Here is a 23,542-nt window from a genome sequence, read left to right on the forward strand (position 1 = left end):
TACGTTGTATAATGTAAACATGGGCCATTACGTTGTGTAATGTATACATGGACCATTACGTTGTGTAATGTATACATGGAAACATGGTTGTGTAATGTATACAAGGACCATTACGTCGTGTAATGCATACATCGACACACGGTTGTGTAATGTATACAAGGACCATTATGTTGTATAATGTATACATGGACCATTACTTTGTATAATGTATACATGGACCATTACGTTGTATAATGTATACAAGGACCATTAGGTTGTGTAATGTATACAAGGATCATTATGTTGAGCAATGTATACAAGGATCATTACGTTGTGTCATGTATACAAGTACCATTACTATGCGCAATGTACACAAGGACCATTATATTGTGTGATGTATACATGGACCATTACGGTGTGTAATGTACGCAAGGACCATTACTTTGTGTAATGTATACAAGGATCATTACGTTGTGTAATGTATAGAAGGACCATTGCGTTGTGTAATGTATACATGGATCATTACGTTGTGTAATATATACAAGGTCCATTACGTTGTGTAATGTATACATGGAAACATTGTTGTGTAATGTATGCAAGGACCATTACGTTGTGTAATGTATACAAAGACCATTACGTTGTGTAATGCATACATCGACACATGGTTGTGTATTGTATACAAGGACCATTAGGTTGAGTAATGTATACATGGACCATTACGTTGTGTAATATATACAAGGGTCATTACGTTGTGTAATGTATGCAAGGACCATTACGTTGTGTAATGGATAGAAGGACCATTACGTTGTGTAAGGACCTGTAATACTTACATAGACCATTACGTTGTGTAATGTATACAAGGACCATTACGTTGTGTAATGTATACAAGGACCATTAGGTTGTGTAATGTGTACAAGGACCATTACGTTGTGTAATATATACAAGGACCATTACGTTGTGAAATGTATATATGGACCATTACGTTGTGTAATGTATGCAAGGACCATTACGTTGTGTAATGTATACAAGGACCTGTAATATATACAAAGACCATTACGTTGTGTATAGTATACAAGGACCATTCCGTTGTATAATGTGTACATGGACCATTACGTTGTGTAATGTATACAAGGGCCATTACGTTGTATAATGTATACATCGACAAATGGTTGTGTAATGTACACAAGGACCATTACGTTCTGTAATGTATACATCGACAAATGGTTGTGTAATGTATACAAGGACCATTACGTTGTGTAATATATACATGGACCATTATGTTGTATAATATATACAAGGACCTTTACGTTGTGTAATGTGTACATCGACCATTACGTTGTGTAATGTATACAAGGACCATTACGTTATGTAATATATACAAGGATCATTACGTTGTATAGTGTATTCATGTCCCATTACGTTGTGTAATGTATACATCGACGATCACGTCGTGTAATGAATACATGAACCATTACGATGTGTAATGTATACAAGGACCATTACGTTTTGTAATATATACAAGGACCATTACGTTGTGTAATGTATATATGGATCATTACGTTGTGTAATGTATGCAAGGACCATTACGTTGTGTCATGTATGCAAGGACCATTACGTTGTGTAATATATACAAGGACTATTACGTTGTGTAATGTATACATGGAAACATGGTTGTATAATGTATACATTGACCATTACGTTGTGCAATTTATACATGGATCATTGCTTTGTGTCATGTATACAAGGACCATTACGTTGTGTAATATATACAAGGACCTTCATGTTGTGTAACGTATACATGGAGACATGGTTGTGTAATGTATACAGCGACCATTACGTTTTATAATGTATGCATGGAGACATGGTTGTGTAATAGATACATGGACCATTATATTGTGTAATGTATCCATGGATCATTACGTTGTGTAATGTATACAAGGACCATTACGTTTTGTAATGTATACATGGATCATTACGTTGTGTAATGTATACATCGACCATTGCGTTGTATAATGTATACATGGATCATTACGTTGTATAATGTATACATGGAAACATGGATTAGTAATGTATACATGGACCACTACGTTGTATAATGTATACATGGATCATGACCTTGTGTCATATATACATGGAAACATGGTTGTGTAATCTTTACAAGGACCATTACGTTGTTTAACGTATACCTGGACCATTACCTTGTGTAATGTATACAAGGATCATCACGTTGTGTAATGTATACAAGGACCATTACGTTGTGTAATGTATACACGGATCACTACGTTGCGTAATGTATACAAGGACCTTTACGTTGTGTAATGTATACAAGGACCATTACGTTGTGTAATGTATACATGGATCATTACGTTGTGTAATGTATACATGGACCATTACGTTGTATAATGTATACATGGACCATTACGTTGTGTAATGTATACAAGGACCTTTTCGTTGTGTAATGTATACACAGACCATTACGTTGTGTAATGTATACATGGTCCATTATGTTGTGTAATGTATACAAGGACCATTACGTTGTATAATGTATACAAAGAGCATTACGTTGTGTAATGCATACAAGGACCTTTACGTTGTGTAATGTATACAAGGACCATTACGTTGTGTAATACATTCATCGACACATGGTTGTGTACTGCATACAAGGACCATTACGTTGTGTAATGTATACATGGATCATTACGTTGTGTAATGTATACAAGGACCATTACGTTGTATAATGTAAACATGGGCCATTACGTTGTGTAATGTATACATGGACCATTACGTTGTGTAATGTATACATGGATCATTACGTTGTGTCACCTATACAAGGACCATTACATTGTGTAATATATACAAGGACCATTACGTTGTGTAATGTATACATGGAAACATGGTTGTGTAATGTATACAAGGACCATTACGTCGTGTAATGCATACATCGACACACGGTTGTGTAATGTATACAAGGACCATTATGTTGTGTAATGTATACATGGACCATTACTTTGTATAATGTATACATGGACCATTACGTTGTATAATGTATACAAGGACCATTAGGTTGTGTAATGTATACATGGACCATTATGTTGTGTAATGTATACAAGGATCATTGCGTTGTGTAATGTGTACAAGGACCATTACGTTGTGTAATATATACAAGGACCATTACGTTGTGTAATGTATATATGGACCATTACGTTGTGTAATGTATGCAAGGACCATTACGTTGTGCAATATATACAAGGACCTGTAATATATACAAAGACCATTAGGTTGTGTAAAGTATACAAGGAGCATTACGTTGTGTAATGTATGCATGGACCATTACGTTGTATAATGTAATCATGGACCATTACGTTGTGTAATTTATACATTTACCATTACGTTGTGTAATGTATACATGGATCATTACGTTGTGTAATGTATACATGGACCATTACGTTGTGTAATGTATACAGGATCATTACGTTGTGTCATGTATACATGGACAATTACGTTGTGTAATTTATACAAGGACACATGGTTGTGAACCATATTTTATTTTCTTTTTGACACGTGGTTATTTGAACGATACTTAAATTACTTTGTGACATTTGGTTGGGTGAACCATACATATTTTCCATAGTTATCATTTGGTTGGGTGAACCATACATATTTTCCATTGTTATATGGTTTTGTGAACCAGATTTTATTCATTGTTATCGTATGTTTGTGTGAACCACTTATTTTTCATTGGTATTATATGGTTGTGTGAACCACTTATTTTTCATTGGCATCATATGGTTGCGTGAACCACTTATTTTATTTTTGCATCATACGATTATGTGAATCGTGTTCGTGTCTGTTCATTTATTTCGTATGATTCCGAGAATGTTCATTTGTCTCGTATGTATCCGTCAATCATATTATTTTCACTGTGCACATTTTGAATGTGAGAGCCACTCATATTTTGTCACTCATAGGTATATCTGTAACATGTTCTGTATAGTAGTAGTGTATTATATGTAATGGATGGATGGGCGAGAATGCGAGTCAACGTGTGTACGTGTTGTAGTGAACATTTGCTTTATATTTTTGTTTTTCCTTTCATTAATTTTCATACCCTCACATTGTGTTGCTTTATCATTCAATCCAAGCATCCATTAATTTTCATACCTCACATTGTGTTGATTTATCATTCAATCCAAGCATCCATTAATTTTCATACCCTCACACTGTGTTGCTTTATCATTCAATCCAAGCATCCATTAATTTTCATACCCTCACATTGTGTTGCTTTATCATTCAATCCAAGCATCCATTAATTTTCATACCTCACATTGTGTTGACTTATCATTCAATCCGAGCATCCATTAATTTTCATACCCTCACACTGTGTTGTTTTATTATTCAATCCAAGCATCCATTAATTTTCATACCCTCACACTTAGTTGCTTTATCATTCAATGCAAGCATCCATTAATTTTCATACCCTCACATTGTGTTGCTTTATCATTCAATCCAAGCATCCATTAATTTTCATACCCTCACACTGTGTTGCTTTATCATTCAATCCAAGCATCCATTAATTTTCATACCCTCACACTGTGTTGCTTTATCATTCAATCCAAGCATCCATTAATTTTCATACCCTCACACTGTGTTGCTTTATCATTGAATCCAAGCATCCATTAATTTTCATACCCTCACACTGTGTTGCTTTATCATTGAATCAAAGCATCCATTAATTTTCATACCCTCACACTGTGTTGCTTTATCATTGAATCCAAGCATCCATTAATTTTCATACCCTCACACGGTGTTGCTTTATCATTCAATCCAAGCATCCATTAATTTTCATACCCTCACACTGTGTTGCTTTATCATTCAATCCAAGCATCCATTAATTTTCATACCCTCACACTGTGTTGCTTTATCATTGAATCAAAGCATCCATTAATTTTCATACCCTCACACTGTGTTGCTTTATCATTCAATCCAAGCATCCATTAATTTTCATACCCTCACACTGTGTTGCTTTATCATTGAATCCAAGCATCCATTAATTTTCATACCCTCACACTGTGTTGCTTTATCATTGAATCCAAGCATCCATTAATTTTCATACCCTCACACTGTGTTGCTTTATCATTGAATCCAAGCATCCATTAATTTTCATACCCTCACACTGTGTTGCTTTATCATTCAATCAAAGCATCCATTAATTTTCATACCCTCACACTGTGTTGCTTTATCATTCAATCCAAGCATCCATTAATTTTCATACCCTCACACTGTGTTGCTTTATCATTCAATCCAAGCATCCATTAATTTTCATACCCTCACATTGTGTTGCTTTATCATTCAATCCAAGCATCCATTAATTTTCATACCCTCACATTGTGTTGCTTTATCATTCAATCCAAGCATCCATTAATTTTCATACCCTCACATTGTGTTGCTTTATCATTCAATCCAAGCATCCATTAATTTTCATACCCTCACATTGCGTCGCTTTATCATTCAATCCAAGCATCCATTAATTTTCATACCCTCACACTGCGTCGCTTTATCATTCAATCCAAGCATCCATTAATTTTCATACCCTCACATTGTGTTGCTTTATCATTCAATCCAAGCATCCATTAATTTTCATACCCTCACACTGTGTTGCTTTATCATTGAATCAAAGCATCCATTAATTTTCATACCCTCACACTGTGTTGCTTTATCATTCAATCCAAGCATCCATTAATTTTCATACCCTCACACGGTGTTGCTTTATCATTCAATCCAAGCATCCATTAATTTTCATACCCTCACACTGTGTTGCTTTATCATTGAATCCAAGCATCCATTAATTTTCATACCCTCACACTGTGTTGCTTTATCATTGAATCAAAGCATCCATTAATTTTCATACCCTCACACTGTGTTGCTTTATCATTCAATCCAAGCATCCATTAATTTTCATACCCTCACACTGTGTTGCTTTATCATTGAATCCAAGCATCCATTAATTTTCATACCCTCACACTGTGTTGCTTTATCATTGAATCCAAGCATCCATTAATTTTCATACCCTCACACTGTGTTGCTTTATCATTGAATCCAAGCATCCATTAATTTTCATACCCTCACACTGTGTTGCTTTATCATTGAATCCAAGCATCCATTAATTTTCATACCCTCACACTGTGTTGCTTTATCATTGAATCCAAGCATCCATTAATTTTCATACCCTCACACTGTGTTGCTTTATCATTCAATCCAAGCATCCATTAATTTTCATACCCTCACACTGTGTTGCTTTATCATTCAATCCAAGCATCCATTAATTTTCATACCCTCACATTGTGTTGCTTTATCATTCAATCCAAGCATCCATTAATTTTCATACCCTCACATTGTGTTGCTTTATCATTCAATCCAAGCATCCATTAATTTTCATACCCTCACATTGCGTCGCTTTATCATTCAATCCAAGCATCCATTAATTTTCATACCCTCACACTGTGTTGCTTTATCATTCAATCCAAGCATCCATTAATTTTCATACCCTCACATTGTGTTGCTTTATCATTCAATCCAAGCATCCATTAATTTTCATACCCTCACTCTGTGTTGCTTTATCATTCAATCCATGCATCCATTAATTTTCCTACCCTCACATTGTGTTGCTTTATCATTCAATTCAAGCATCCATTAATTTTCATACCCTCACACTGTGTTGCTTTATCATTCAATCCAAGCATCCATTAATTTTCCTACCCTCACACTGTGTTGCTTTATCATTCAATCCAAGCATCCATTAATTTTCATACCCTCACATTGTGTTGCTTTATCATTCAATCCAAGCATCCATTAATATTCATACCCTCACATTGTGTTGCTTTATCATTCAATCCAAGCATCCATTAATTTTCATACCTCACATTGTGTTGATTTATCATTCAATCCAAGCATCCATTAATTTTCATACCCTCACGTTGTGTTGCTTTATCATTCAATCCAAGCATCCATTAATTTTCTTACCAGTCACATTGTGTTTCTTTATGATTCAATCCAAGCATCAGTCTCCTTACACATATAGTCATACAAATAACAAGTAATTGATAAATAATTAATTATAATGTATTTAAAAGTTTTTATATTGTATCTCTTCTTTGGTAATGAATTAGTAAACTTGTTTTTATGATATTAATTTTATACTTTCTTTACTATTTAGGTTATTCTGTAGATTAGAATAACATAAAATATTCATAAATAATATTAAAATGGGAACATAATTCAGATACAAATCTTGATATATATATATTAGGTATATATTAGGCAAACTTGGATTATATATAATAATAATAATAATAATAATAATAATAATAATGAGGACTTTGTATAGCGCATAATCTTTAGAAGTTCTAAGCGCTTTACAAAATTAGACAACACTATAGCATAAAAACATGGATAATGATATGATTAGAAAAAACAAACACCATGAAATTAGAAAACATTAAAAAACATGCTGAGAATATCTAAGGTAGGAAACATTATTAGGTCTTTAAGTTTGTTTTTGCAGTCGCAATATGTGAGTTTTGAGAGCCCTCTTGAATGTGATCACTGTGTCTTTGTGTCTAAGTTCAGTGGGCAATTCATTCCACGTTGCTGGGCCCTGGTATGCATATTTGGAATAATGAGTATACGATTGTCAGAAGAGGAGCATAAGTATCTTGCTGGTGTGTACACATGGGTGAGGTCAGATAGGTATGTTGGACTAGAGTCCGACAGTGGAACGTAGCACGGAGAACAAATTTTATGTTTGATTCTGGATCGAATGGATAGCCAGTGTAGGGTACAGAGCAGCGGGGAGGCATGCTCTGATCGTGGTATTCTAAGTATGATCCGAGCAGCTGTGTTTTGAACTTTTTCAAGTTTCTGGCGCAGATATTGAGATGAACCAGACAGAGTTGAGTTACAATAGTCCAGTTTTGAAAGTACTAATGAACACACAAGTGTTTCAGTGGCATCAACTGAAAGATATTTGCGAATTGAGCTGATGCGTCTCAGCTCAAGATATATCAGTAAGATTATGAATAAATATTCGGATTTATTAAAATGATCATGTCAAGCATGTGTTAGATCGCTACACGAAAGCAAACCCACGCTTTCTTCTACAAGGACTACAAATCTTAAAGATTTCCTTATAAATTACAAACTAGAAGAAAAAAAAAACATATTGAAAGGGATCACCAATGAAATGTAATACACCTGGATGTTCGCACTGTCCTTTTATTAATGAAAATACTTCTTTCAGTAGTAATACTATAAAAGAAACATTTAAAATGTATTATGATACTAATTGTGCAACATAAAATGTTTATTTGATTACTTGCAAACAATGTTGTATCTTATGTATTGGACAAGCCAGTCAACAAATATCTTAATGTATGAACCAACATAGATTAGACATCATATTTTTAAATATTGATCAATCATTTTCATCTCGTGTTGCCGCACATTTTAATAACAGTTTTCATACTTTGCAAGATTTCTCCTTTTAACCTATTATTATAGCTTATTCTGAGATGGATCGTCTGTGAAAGGAAACTTTTTGGAGTCACCGTCTTAATACGGTATATCCAAAAAGTCTAAATTCCAAAACTCTATACCACAGTATATTCATTAATCATTGTTTTAGTATTTATAATTTGTTTAATTTATTTATTTATATTTTGTTATATTTATTTTGATTTTTTAATACATATTTGTTTTAAATAGCACAAATATCGTTTCAAGTCTATGTCTGAGATTGATATTTGAATTATGTCCCCTTTTTACACTTATTTAACAATATTTTTGTATTATTCTAATTTACAGAATAACTAAACAAGTGAAAGTATATACTAATATCATAAAAATAAGTTTACTAATGCATTAAAAAAGACATTATACAATACATTTTCAATACATTATGATTAACTATATATAAAATACTTATTTATTTATATACGTAAGTAGTATATACATTATAATTTTTATTATATAATTTGAATTCTGATGAATTATTGAACATTCGTCCGTGATATAATAAATTAACAAAAAAAAAAAAATGTGCAGTATACATCATAATATTAATAAAACTGTTTATCTCTATTTGTTCATAAATTATATTGGCATGTGTATCTAATGTTCTTTTTTTTTAACAGGTGGTAAATGATTTTATGTTTTTATTCAGGGCTGTATTGTGTATACACTATCTTTAGTTAATTTTGCTTACTTGACCTGAATCTGCTGAGAAGATAATATCGCATAGGATCTATAATTAGATGTTTACGTACGTGTTGACAATTATTAATAATAATCTTAATAACTAGACTTAAACTGCATTTATGGTTTAATTTCTTAGTGGCTGATGGGGCTTCGGCGCTTCTAGAATAATTATGTAACTTCCCATTGGTTGCTCTAGATCGCATGATTAGACAAAATCGATGCAAAATGAATAGTGTATACTATAGTCTACAGTGTATGTAAGGAGAGAATTAAGCAATCAGATTCATACAGATTTTTAAGTCATTCCTATTACTTTTCTTCCTGCTGTAAGTCTTCAGACGGGTTTTATGTTGTACTTAGATATTATTCGAGTTCCCATCTTAAGCAAAGGTTGCACACACATTCGTATAAGAAACATAGATAGATGGATAGATAGATAGATATATAGATAGATAGATAGAAAGATAGATAGATTGATTTTCCCCTTAAATTTAATTCAGGTACCACTGTAGGACGACATACAAGGAACCGCAAGGATCCGATTGTAAAACCTAAAGGCGGCTTAAGGAGGGAGAACAAAGGAAGAAAAGTCAAGAAGAACGGGCCACGTAAAAAAGAATACAAATATATTTTCGCATGGTTTCCTTTTTGACTTTTTTATGACATGTTGCAATAGACAAAGTTTGGTCAGGACTAACCACTCCAAGGACCTACGTCATTTAAAAATAAATCAATATAGAATATTCATTTTTGTTGAATGACATTACTGGTATTAAGTTTGCATTAGAAGATTAGCACGAGTTTATGCCGTACACATGCTTCAACCTTATTTGTTTTTCTTTTATGTTAGATAACGATATGTAATATGTTGGGCCATGTTTGAGGTATAGACATATCAACATCTATTACATTGTGCAAAGAGCATTTCATTTTATTTTTCCTTTATATCTACATTGTTTATAGCCAAACAAGAAACACACTGAATGTCTTTTTCAATATTTTAGATATTACCTTTCATAGGAACAACATGAACTGGGTCAGGGTCAGATTATTTTCATGCTCCGTTTAATGCTCTGTTTAATCCGATCCCACTTCTGACACAATTGTAGCAAGATGGCTTGGGTTAGGGTAAGATTATTACAATGAAGACACTAAGAACGATAACGCAAATAAGTTGTTTATTTATATATGATTAGAGAAAGAAAATCCTACACCGAAATCGTGCAAATAATTTCCAACATTTGATTTTTAACAATATGATGGTCATCGAGCTAAAAAAAACACCCTGATATTGTAACGTGTCAAGAGTCAAGGTCAAATCAAATAGAATAGATGGACAGTTTACGCCTTTTTCAGTTATTAGATCTCTCCAGTGTATTGCAGTGTCAAGAAATGAGGTGTTCACCACAAAAGTTCTTATTTAGATCATGAAAGCACAAAACAAAACAAATATAAATAGTCAACACAGTTTATTATATGACTTCCAGGCTTGTATGTGTTTTATCACAACATTTAGTGCTCAAAATGGTGAAATATAATATCTGCAAATATGCAGAGCAGATGTTTGATAAAGCATGATGAAATAACAATACTAGTATAAGTCGCAGTGGTCAATTGCATGTGAAAATCAGCATAAATGTTCAGTTTGTCCTAATTCATATAATCGTTATCTTAGATAATCCCAGTTCCTAAACTAATCTTACACAAAAATGTAAGTTAATAGTTCTAAAAATGTGTTCATATGACGTACCGAACTGTTAATGCGTTTATGCAGCCAATCAAGGTTCGGAATCATACTCGGGTTTGTGTTTTCTAGTCCAATGTTGAATATGTTTGAGGCACAGTCTGGAACCAGATGTTAATAGCGTGTCACATTTGTTGGCCGAGACACATTTTGTCGTTTTAAGCGTCAATAGTGTGTCGCTTGAGTTGAATGCGACATTGTGTGTAGTTTTGTAACAACAAAGTATATCGTTGTGTCGGATATATTATCTCGACATCTCAATGACACAACCACATCAAAATGGATGGAAATTTGTGATTTCAAAATAATACATGAAACTGAGTAGGAAATTCGATAATGTCGATACTAAATTTGCAGTCGATAGCAGACGGCTATGTTGATGACAACACATTGACAGTATCTTCAGCCAAATCCCGCAATGGGAAATTTTTTCTGACATAACGAGGAAATAAATGTTGAAACAATTTCAGAGAAACATTAAAGTAGTTATTATGAGTAATAAATTAATGTGTAACTAGTTTACCTTTCTATTAATGCTTTGAGATTATCTGTTATGTTTGCTTGGTCGTGATACCTTTACTGGAGTCCATTAGAACCACAACTGCCAAAACGGCTGATCTCACCCCTATTTATAGGTTTTGGAAACACACTCGGAAAGTTAATGACAAAGTTTTCACGAATATGACTAAATATGGAAGAATTCGGAAAGATTAACATGAGCGCCGCCTAGTGGAAAGCCGAGTAGTAAAAAATGGCGCCCGATTATAAACGACAAAAAATGTCAATTATTTCACAATAAATTATACAAAGATTCAACACTGATGACGAACAGTTTCATCACACTGGTGACAAAAAATTATGAATTTACATGAGTATTACCTTACTAATGGAGAACAAGGAATATAATTGCCTTTTTCTCTCTCAAAATAGAAGGTAAGTAATAACAGTTTACACTCCTATCATGTACACGCTGGGCTTCAAAAATATTTACCCCTATGATAAATACTTAATCAAATCATTTTTATATGGTTTACATATTTTACCAAATTAATTTTCTTTTGTGCAAGGGTCAGATATAAAAAATTGTTACCTCAGTTACTTTTATTTTCATTGGAAACAGGTACAACTTTCCGACATGAAGGGAATGTTAACAATAAAAGGAGATTATAAATTATCTCAAACATTAATGAAATATGCAATTACACTTTATAAGAATATAAGTTGACAGGTAGTCAGGATTGTTTCAATATAACGAACAACGATACCATTCATAACTGGAACGAATTGTAACATGCAGTTTAAAACGTATAGTCAACAGTAATGAATGGTTTGATTGTTTTGTCTCTTAAAGTGGAGGGTTCTAGGCACGCATGCGCTCCTTGTGTTCATGTGTATTACCGATAAGGTGATTTCATGTTGTTAATACATTTCGCCATACTTTATTACTTTATTGATAAAATGTCAGACTCCTGTGACTGTGTACACCAATATCCAGCTTTTTATTATCCATATTTGAATATGGAATAAGGAAGGCATTGTGAAACTAATACATATGCATAAGTTATAAAATTAGACTCTATTATGATATGTTTTGCAAGATGTTTGTTATATATTACAGGATGGAAGACGTATCAATACATTTCGCCATACTTTATTACTTTATTGATAAAATGTCAGACTCCTGTGACTGTGTACACCAGTATCCAGTTTTTTATTATCCATATTTCAATATGGAATAAGGAAGGCATTGTGAAACTAATACATATGCATAAGTTATAAAATTAGACTCTATTATGATATGTTTTGCAAGATGTTTGTTATATATTACAGGATGGAAGACGTATCCAATACGTATAAAATACACCAATACCCCATATGCCACCTGTTTCGACATTCCAGACAGTACCAGTTACGATTCAAATCATCCTTTGCATTTACTCCACAGTCCAGATGGTAAGAATGGTCTTAAACCTGGAGTAATCGTTACTCTAACACAAGAAGAAGAATATTACGAAGACAACGATGATGATACTGATTCTGGTCATGACGATAATGATGGTAGTGGTGGTCACTATGGGAAAGATTACGAAGGCGATGATGGTGATGGTGTTAATGATGATTATAATGATGATGATGGTATCATGATCGTGTTTCTTTTGATGGTGATGATAATGATTCGATAGTTATACTACTATTTAAAACAATATTATTATTATTATTATTATTATTATTATTTTAAAGATAGTTATCTCGATTATGTTAGCGACGACAATAGTTATGGCGATAATCAATAGATCACACCATCTACATCACTATACACACTTTTTGTTGAGCTTTGTTTTTATAGGTATACAAATCAACGCTGATGTCGGGGACCTGACGCAACGTAACCACATTCTAGCAATAAACGTAACAGTTAAGTCAACATTAGTTGAAATCAATACAGCAGCCATTTCCATTCTTGATGATAACAATAGACACAATTATGACTGGGGGCGCTACGATATGCTGTTTTCGGACGTTCAACTTCATGTCAGACCATCTACAGTTCAAGTGGAAGCAAAAGGGCTGAACATGGAGATACACAAGATCGGAAATAAAATCAAGGGGTTGGGATTGTTTATGAACGAGACTACCTTTCCGCTGTACTCTTCGGCAACTGGCCTTTTAGGTAAGTGGTCAAAACATTGCAGCAAATCTTGAAGCCTACGAAACATGTTATTGACCAGATGAGTGTACATATATTTGTATGTTGCTACTATGAGATACAGCTTTTTATGCGTTCGTGCATGCATGCCACAAGCCATGTGCAATGTCGCAAGTCTTCCAAAAGCGTGTAGGTAGAAGAACATACATTTTGTGATGCTTTGGGGGTGGTGATAAACGAGAATTTCGAGAGTTGCCTTCGGATTCCTGTCACTACTGAATGCCTGCAATCTCGAGGCTAGTGTTGGCTAGTATTATTCAGCTGGAAAGGCTTGGAAATAATGCTATTTAACGAATGTATCTTGTTTATGAAATCATCATGATGTTTTTGTAATTATCGGCTGAAAAAGAGATCTAATTGTTTGTGGTTGCTAAACTTACATGATAAATGTTCACTGTATGGGAAATACGATGTTTAGATAGAGTAATAAGTTAAATGCTTGATTGGACTTTATCTACTACTGACCTTTCCTGTTTGGACTTTGTCTTCACCTCGCCTTTCCTAATTGGACTTTGTCATCACCTTGCCTTTCCTGATTGGACCTTGTGTTCCACTTGCCTTTTCTGATTGGACCTCGTCATCCCCTGGACATTGTCTTTTGCTGGCCTGTCCAGTGTAGTGAGCTTGTAAAATCTGAGTAAAGATTCAGTCATTTGCCATTTTCTGTAAAAGTAATAAATTGATAGAAAACTAAAGAAATCCTGTTTTAAAAGAAATGACATGCAGGTTATACCTACCGTATACAAAGGACATGCAGGTTATACCTACCGTATACAAAGGACCTGTAGAGTATACTGACCATAAACAAAGGACATGTAAAGTATTCCTACCTTTATAAAAAAGAACTTTAGATTATTCATACCGTATACAAAGGACCCGCAGATTATACCTAACGAATGCAAAGGATCCGTATATTATACCAACCGTATACACAGAATTTGTAGATTATATTCACAGAGAAAGTCCTATATATTGAAAATTTTTTGCATTGTCTTGTCATGATGATCTGCACCGTTGAAAGTGTTGTGCCATTAAACAGCAAAATACCCCCGACACAATCTTACCAAATAACTAATTTGATAATTATCAAACAATAAATAATCCATTTTCTTAATATATAGACATTATGTCTATGCTATGACTGGTTACTAACTTTAATCTTTGTGTTTCGTATCCCATTTATGAGAGTATAATTTTACTCAGTAGAATAATGAACCAGTCAATTCATTTTGACTGGGCGGGAATAACAATGACATCGCCTAAATTACCAACACCGCAATAAATTTGAGTTCTTCTCGATAATAAGGTGATGATCAGTATTCTACTGGTTGTTGAGGTTCTCTTGCAATATTCGTAAATTATATAGTACGGACACACACTTACGTATGGATGTACTTGATACTCTGTGGCCCCGAGTGGCCGAGTGGTCTAAAGCGCTCTTCGTTACGGATCACTGCCATCTTACCTCGGTCTGCGGCGGTTCGAGTCTAGAATTCAGCCAATGTGGGTATGTGAGAAAGCTTGCCAGTAGCTTCTCGTGGGTCGGTGGTTCTTTCCGGGGTTTTCCCGGGTTTTTCCTCCACCATTAATACTGGCCATGTATAGCTATCGTGTGCTGAAAAATGTAAACCCCTCAACAGCAACAATAACAACAACAACTTGATACTCTGAGGATTATACCCCTATATAAATCTCATCACTTGTACATGATTCAGTTCTTTTAGATATTTAGTGTTTATACAACCTCTCTATCGTATTTATATCCATTTCTAATATAATCAATGACTGCTTGGTTAATATTATGAAAACCAATGCCAGTTATGGTCTGTTAGATCTCAAAGATGATACAAATGAAAATAGTATTGAATTTCTTATATATATATATATATATATATATATATATATATATATATATATATATAGAGAGAGAGAGAGAGAGAGAGAGAGAGAGAGAGAGAGAGTCTGGCAATTAAATAGAAACTGTAAAATGTGACAGTTGCGAGAAAATAGAAGGGCTATCATCAGTGCATATAAAATACAACAGCTTTGGTTCGATGGTTTACTATTCCATATCGGATGTAACTGATGAGGAAAGGTTTAAATGTAATTGAGGTAGCACGGTTTTAATGTAATTGAGGTAGGAAGGTTTAAATGTAATTGAGGTAGGAAGGTTTAAATGTAATTGAGGTAGGAAGATTTAAATGTAGTTGAGGTAGGAAGGTTTAAATGTAATTGAGGTAGGAAGGTTTAAATGTAATTGAGGTAGGAAGGTTTAAATGTAATTGAGGCAGGATTGAAAACATTACATGTCTTGACAAACATTAGAAAACAAAAGTACACCCAACAGTAAGGTGAAATATCATTCAGATACACGTAAAACAAGAACCATAAAAATGAATATGTAAAGATTAAATCAATGGATCTGAGACATGAAAAAGCTAAACAGAACGTACGCAAAGAATTAAACTAAATAAATGAAACAAATATACGTAAATGATTAAAATTAATAAGATGAATAAATAGAACTGAGAAATAAAGAAGCTGAAGAGAACGTATATAAACGATTAAAATAACAATATAAGCAGGACAGGAACTAAACGTCTATTACACAACGGGAGATAAATAAGTAGTAAATGGGGGCACTAGATTCTCAATGGGAATTAGCATTACAGACCCCCCCCTGGGCAAATATAGCCTCAAGGGAAATTTAACATGGAGAAAAATCGTGGGCAAATATAGCCTCAAGGGGAATTGAACATGGAGAAAAATCGTGGGCAAACCTAGCCTCAAGGGGAATTAAACATGGAGAAAAATCGTGGGCAAACCTAGCCTCAAGGGGAATTGAACATGGGGGAATAAAGTGTGGGTCTATCTAGGGACAAGGGGAATTGAACATGGGATTTTTTTTTTTTAAAAAATAAAAAAATATAAAAATAAATTTTTTTTAAAAAAAAGGGGTAGGCAATCGAAAGTCATTCTCTTTTCGAGAAATGTGGGTGGCCCTGAAAAGGGCCTTTGGGTTTCTTCTTCTAATTTCTTCTTTTTCTCCACCAACTTCTTATTTTCTCTCCTACACTCTTTCTCTTCTTTTCTTTTTTTTTTCTCCTCCTCTTCTTTCTTCCTCTTCTCATTTTCTTCTTCTTTTTCAATTTTTTCATTCCATTCTCTTATCCTTATCCTTTCCTCTTCATCCTCCTTCTCCTCCTTTATTTCTTTCATCACACCACTTATCATGTCCTTTGCTTTTCTTAAGTTATTAATCTCCATCTTTACTCGATGGGGACTATAGAAATAGTGGTCTTCATTTAGTCTCACTAGCATTTGTTTCATTATGCCCAAATTGTCTAGGACGTCTTGCAATGTTTGCATTTTATCCAGGTGGTTTGAAGTCATCTTCTCTGTAGAATGGTTTGAACGACGAATACTGTGGGTTCTTATACGAAAAGCGCTCTTACCTAGATCATGACCAAACAACGCGAGGACGTGAAAGAAAACATCCCCTACTTTTCTCATTTCATATGATCTACTATCCACATACGTGAACCATCAATAAAGAAACCCCTAATCTACTATTTACACACGCAAATCATTATAACTAAATCCATAATCTACTATCCACACAATCTTACGTGAGCTTTTACAAAACCCTAACTATACTCTCCACATACGCTAAGAAACAATAAACAAACCCATAATCTACTATTCACACAAACGTACGTGAGCGCTTACAAACTCAAACACACAAACATATACCCTCACACAAAAAAGAGTCAGTGTTTATATGCACACTACTCTACCTACACACATTGGCAAATTGATGGTTATTTCTTTTCTAGAGTATTGGGTAGCCCTTAAAAGGGCTGTTTGTTTTTGAACTCCAGATGTACCTATCTAATGTTGGCACCTTCCTGGCCTGGCACCACACACGCATCTTCTACTCCAATCTTTCCAGTTGACTCGTTTGACTGGGAGCGCAGTGGGAGGATGATTAGCTTCATCACCCCAATCCTCTGTCTCTGGTATCTTGTAAGCCATCCTCTCTCCTATTTTCTTTTCCTCCTCTTCCCTCTGTCTTCTCTCCTCCTCTTCCTTCTTTATTCTTTCCTCTTCTACTATAGCCTCCGCGGCCAGTTCATTTAACAGGCGCCTGACATATTCCAGATGTATCTGGAGTTCAAGAAGTTTGCTTATTCTGGTATTCATTCTGGTGTTGATCAATCAACAAGGGTAGCTAGACTGCCCAGCGAGTTTCAATTTATAGTGAAAGCGCGGACGTGAAGGAAAACATCCCCCTAAAAACAAAAAATTGATCTTACCTAGATCATGACCAAAACAACGCGCGGACCTAAAAGAAACACTCACTCACTTTTTTATACTACCCATTACTATTCTAAAAAATTTTTCATTAATGACTTCAATATACTATTCACATACGCAAAGCAATCCAATGAAATCTACTCTCCCCACACCTCAAACAGCCAAAAAACATCATCTTAATCTACTATCCACACCAACGTACGTGAGCACTTACAAACACACAATCCTATACACAAACACATACACTTACATCACAGAAGAGTCAGTGTTTATATTCACACTACTCTACCTACACACACATTGGCAAATCGATTGTTATTTCTTTTCTAGGGTGTTGGGTAGCCCTGAAAAGGGCTGTTTTTTTGTTTGCTATGGCAATCTTTTTAGTTTCTAAGAATGCGTCGTCCTCTGAGGATAGACTTTCTGACGATAGGTCTGCTTCTTCGGAAAGAGAAGAAGAACTCTTTGGTGTCGATAAGACAATCGACAAAGCCTCTGTCAGGTTCAGGTTCCTGCTGCTGCTGCTGCTGCTGCTGTTGTTGTTGTTGCTGTTGCTGCTGTCTCTGAAGTCTGTACTTCTCTGTCCATTCTTCTTTCTCCCTGTTCATTTCTTCTCTGAAGAGCTCTTCTATCAGATCTTCAGTGACTTTTAGCATTCTCACATTCTCTATCTCTTCAGCTTTCGGTATCAGACTGTGTCTGACCCTATGCAAATTTACGTAGGCTTCGTTTAGCTTAGCTAGTTTGGAGCACATCTTCGTAGGAGGATGAGTCGACAATGGATGGTTAGACTGGAAAACTGCCCCGGTTCTTAAAGTCAAAGCGCGGACGTGAAGGAAAACATCCCTCCACGGTTTTCGAGCCGGAACGTTCAATGAGTGACATGAGAGAGATAGAGAGAAGTCAAAGAGCATCAATCAACATTCTTATAGCCAAACAAAAGACAAAGACATTTTTTTTCAAAACACAATATTTTTTTATTCAAAATCACTTAACACTAACCAACAACAACTCTAACATTTTTAACAATAATCCAACATTATAACATCAAACATTTTTTTCAAATGACAAACATCTTTTTCAATTTACACTCTACTTTAAACAGGGCTGACAACGTTGTGAATGAAATTGTGATTTGCACTGTTGGAAGTCATTAGGCCATTGATGGACACTACGTTTCCTAGCTTGAGACAAAAGATAAGCATAATGGTCACAAAACCATCGATCTACCTTCACATCGTTTCTTGAAGAAGAACGAGGATCAAAATGAGTCACTAAATGTTCTAAGGAATAGCCCAGGCTGCGATGATGCAGAAAATACACACAATATTGTCCACACACCAAGGAATCTGTGCCTTGTAATTTCTCATTATTGAATCGGGTGGTCTGAGCATTTCTTCTCATAAAGTCGATGATATCGTCTTCCAAAGGAGGGAATCCATACGAATCAAAATATTCCACACATCCTTCTTGAGGAAAGTAGACGGCTACCCAGTGGGTTCCTGGGAGATGACTGTCGTCCGTGTTGATGACATAAGCTTGATGGTCTATAGGTTTGCGATGAGGGAGTTCATCTTTAGCACAGACGACAGGATTCCAAGAAGCCGTATACGAACTGTGGTTCAAAAGGTAATAAAGTTCCCAGGTATCCATGTTTTGTGTGGTTTTTTTCTTCTTCACAGGTAATAATATGTCATCAATTCGATCCTGACTTTTTGCTTGAAAATGTCTGACAAATAACCGTTTCTTCGTTTCGTCTCCTCACTTTGATTCAGAAGAGCTTCTATACGATGGATCTCTTGAGTAGTTAATGGTGGACAAGAATGTTCACGCAAGTCTTTATACCACTGGTGCAACACGTCTTCGTCCGAGATGAGACTCCAAGCTTCGTCCAGATACTCGTCCAATTTTTCTTCTTGACTCAGCATAAGGCATTTATCGTGTTGAATTTGACTGGGATGATCGTTTTGACATCCATAGCAATTTTTCTTGATCAACTCCGTCATTTTTTCCACCAAGTGTTTGGCAAAACAGGAGACTAAATGGGCTTCTTGTTCTGGCCATCTCGATTTCATTATGACAACTTCTTCGTCTTTGTCTTGAGATTCTCCTTCCATGGTCTCCTCACATTTCATCTCCAAAGTTTCTCCACTAGGTAAAGAGGGATAACAGTCTTCCATAGCTTCTAATAATCTAGAATGACTACTCTCAAACTGTTGATTTCTATCGTATTATCAAATTCTGCATACAGGATGACGTTCACTGTATCGTCCAGTGGCTTTTTAAACTGAAGTTCCACACGAATCTGGCCGGATTTTATAGGGTGGAAATGTCCCTCGTCGCTGCCTTGGTCTGGAGTGAAATCGAAAGCCCACAAAGCGTAACCTCCTGCATAATCATCGTACGTAATGCCGTGACTGGTACTGGTCCCTAACTGTCCCGTGGCTTCGTACAGGGACAAGTACGACCTCAAGTAATTCTTCTTCTCAAAGTCAGGTTCGAAAGGTCGGGTACACAAGGTCTTGCCATCGCGACTGACTTCGATCTTGGACACGTCAAAGTGTCGAAAGTGGAAAGGATTTTCAGCGAAGGCTCCGTTGAAGGCTGTATTCAAGACCATACCAAGGATTAAACGTTTGGGTAACTGTCCTTGAAACAGATGATCTTCGATCATGGATCGCTGTCCCTTGGGAATGGTGAAGGTTTTCACTTCCACGCGACGTATCGGATACTTGGCGGTCGTTCTGCTCAACGTCTGACTGATGTCGTTTCCCACTTTGGGTAACACTTCCACGCGTCGTACGTAGAGTTTGGCCTCCTCGATTTTGCTTTTAGGAGTGACAGCCTTAGTAGCATCAGTATCAGCCAACAAATGGAAACCGGTACTGCTGCGATTCAGTCTCAAGCGGATATTTACCCCGTTCAGCAAATACTTTTCTTGCAACCACATGTCCAAATGCAAACGATCCATCAGTTCTAAACTGTTCTTATTTAAGATTTTCTTTCGTCTTTCCTCAAAGCCGTCATTGTCTTTATCTAGTAGGTCAAACTTGGCCTCTTCGTCAGGTTCCCATAGCACACAAGCATTGAGATGAGTGTTCTTGGCATCTATTCCGTACGTCAAGAGATTTTCCAGGTAGGCACGGTAAGGGTAAGTATCCATGCTGCTGCTGACCAGTTTGTTATTCAAGTACACGTCCACTGAGCTGAACAAGGAATGCATGAAATTGTTGACGGGAGCTATATTCTCAGTGTCTTCTACTCCACCATTATCCTTATCTAGAATTTTGACTTTCAAGTACAAGTAACTGCTATTCAGATCGATGTAATCTTTGGGCTGTCCCTTGATTTCAAACTCGATGGGAGCGGAATCTGTCAGTGAGGAGACGGGGTGAAATTCCACCCATTGGAATTCTTGCATCGTCATCATCATGGGGGGCATGGCAAACAGGTCCAGTTTCGTCTTGGAACAAGCGCCAGATTCTCGGTGCATCATTTTTCTTTTTGTCTCAATAATCGAAAACGTCTAAGTCTCGAACGGTTCTTCTTTTCTTGGCCTTTCTAGCTTGAAGTCTGGTGAAAGGGTGTTTTCTTCGTCGTCTCTTTCTGCCTTGTCCTTGCTGAATGCCTGATTCGGTAGCGTGCAGGGCATTTATAGGTGTGTCTCGTCGGCCTAAAATGTCTTTGCCCGTTTGCAGCAAGACATTTTTGCCTGCCCTCATGAAGGCTTCTTTAGGGTTTTGTTTGTCGATGATGACATTTTGGAGAAATTCTTTGCATTGCGTCAGTGCCGCATCTTTCAAGGCGTGCAATCCGCGTGTCACCATCGGTTTCAACACCGGGGCCACCGAACGAAAGGCCGATTTTAACATATCTCCTAAACCGTGTCCTCGCTGTCGAGCAACCCCTTGATACACTGGATACATGACTTAAGAGTCGTGAGAGAACCGTTTTCTAAAATGGAGTTTCACCGTGACTTTTCCTTTGGTGAATGGAATATTTTGTCCCAAATCACCTTTAATAGTAATGTTGACCGTGTCCAAATACGACTTGCTGACAGGCAAATAGTGAGGATGTACAAATTCGCGGTGGACGTGATAAGTGTTTCCACCTTCCTCGTCAGCGTTCGTGACAGAATCCACTTTGAAAGGAATGACACGCAGTAACGGTACGGAGGTGTGTCCCACCACGTTGTACTCCACCACATCGGAATACACGAACATCAAATTCAGTCCTTGGTTCAGTTCTACCGGGGTACGAAATAACTTGCTAAAAGACTCGTTGTCGTAAACGATGGGTAATTCGTTTTTCTTGAGCATGGCCTTTCTCATGTCCGTGTCTCCGCCCAACATGTCAAACAATTCAGGACAAAATGAAATGGACAGGATTTTACTCCCGTGGAATTTCACCGAGAAGCGACGAGCTGCTTTGTGGTATTCCATGGTGACACTTTTTCTGACACTCTCCAAAGCTTTCAGAAAAACGACATTAAACCTGGAAGCTATGGTGCTGACCATATGTTGACCACTAAAATAATAGCCTGGAGGAACGAGCAAGTGATAGGTGGTGTACTTTTGATTTTGTGTGCCAGGGGTTTTTATGTTATATTTGCCATGGGTATCCAAGTACTGCTGCACTTGCTCGTCATGAACTTCCACATCAAAAGAATTTTGATTGGGAAGGACATTGAGGACTTGGGTCGGGTGAATGATTTCTACTAAAGCCACTTCCCAATGGGCTTCGTGATCTAATGGGATGGCCTGAGGTAATTTGGCCGTGTAACAGCACAACGTGTTGTGTTGAAACACCTCCATGGAACTGTCACTGGGTAAGGTTAAGTAAAATTGGTTTTGGGGACTCATAATTCCAGAGTTCTGTGGCTGTCCGAGGGGTTACTGGACGTCAGAGGCGTGTCTCCGCCCAAAATGGGGTTCTGGTTGTGGTTGTTATTGGAGTGGTGACTGGCACTGGGACTGGACACAAGGTTCCCGTGGTTCCCTTTCGAGGAGAATTTCAGGGAGGGATTGGGAAGCAGGTAACCGATGCAACTGCTCAATAAAATGGTCCACAATTGTTTGTCTCCTTGTTGCAAACTCAAATTGGCAATGGCTGCCCCTATGACACAATACACCACGAAGATTTGGCAGAAAAAGACGATTTGCGTTTTAGGCACACGTTCTCCACACCACACCCACAAGGGTTGTTTTTGTAAATCTTGCAGAGAAGAACTAGGTGAAGGAGTGGTCGACGTAGCTGCGTCTGTGTGAAAGGGCATGATGGTCACTTCTTTTTATAGTCGATGACTTGCGAAGCGTCGATCCAAGAATCAAAACTGGGTGGATATCTTTTCCAACGTACTTTGACTTCTTTGACACGTCGTTTGCCCACTTTACGGGTTCTGCGTTCGAGAATGCTTTCGATGTCGTACACGTCGTCTTCTTTTTGGTGACACGTTGTAACTCGGGCAAATAAAACGTTCCTTTGAGTACTTCTCCGTTCATGTCTTCCAATTTATAGACGGCAGGATGACAGCCATGCACTCG

At 36.3% G+C, this 23,542-nt stretch overlaps 1 protein-coding gene across 3 annotated transcripts in view; it reads left to right on the top strand.

Moving 5' to 3' along the window:
• Nucleotides 1-23,542, top strand: part of LOC149803950 (inter-alpha-trypsin inhibitor heavy chain H3-like) — a 193,756-nt gene that overhangs the window by 151,452 nt on the left and 18,762 nt on the right. For 2 of the 3 annotated variants that reach the window (XM_089953769.1, XM_089953771.1), the window contains 3 exons: nucleotides 9,732-9,839; nucleotides 12,806-12,928; nucleotides 13,323-13,646. In XM_089953769.1, the coding sequence (XP_089809895.1) occupies nucleotides 9,732-9,839; nucleotides 12,806-12,928; nucleotides 13,323-13,646 (555 nt within the window). The other variant, XM_089953772.1, reaches the window with a different exon arrangement.

Source organism: Sinohyriopsis cumingii, chromosome 3 (genome assembly GCF_028554795.1).
Source record: "Sinohyriopsis cumingii isolate HCF-2022 chromosome 3, ASM2855479v2, whole genome shotgun sequence".
NCBI classification, from domain to species: domain Eukaryota; kingdom Metazoa; phylum Mollusca; class Bivalvia; order Unionida; family Unionidae; genus Sinohyriopsis; species Sinohyriopsis cumingii.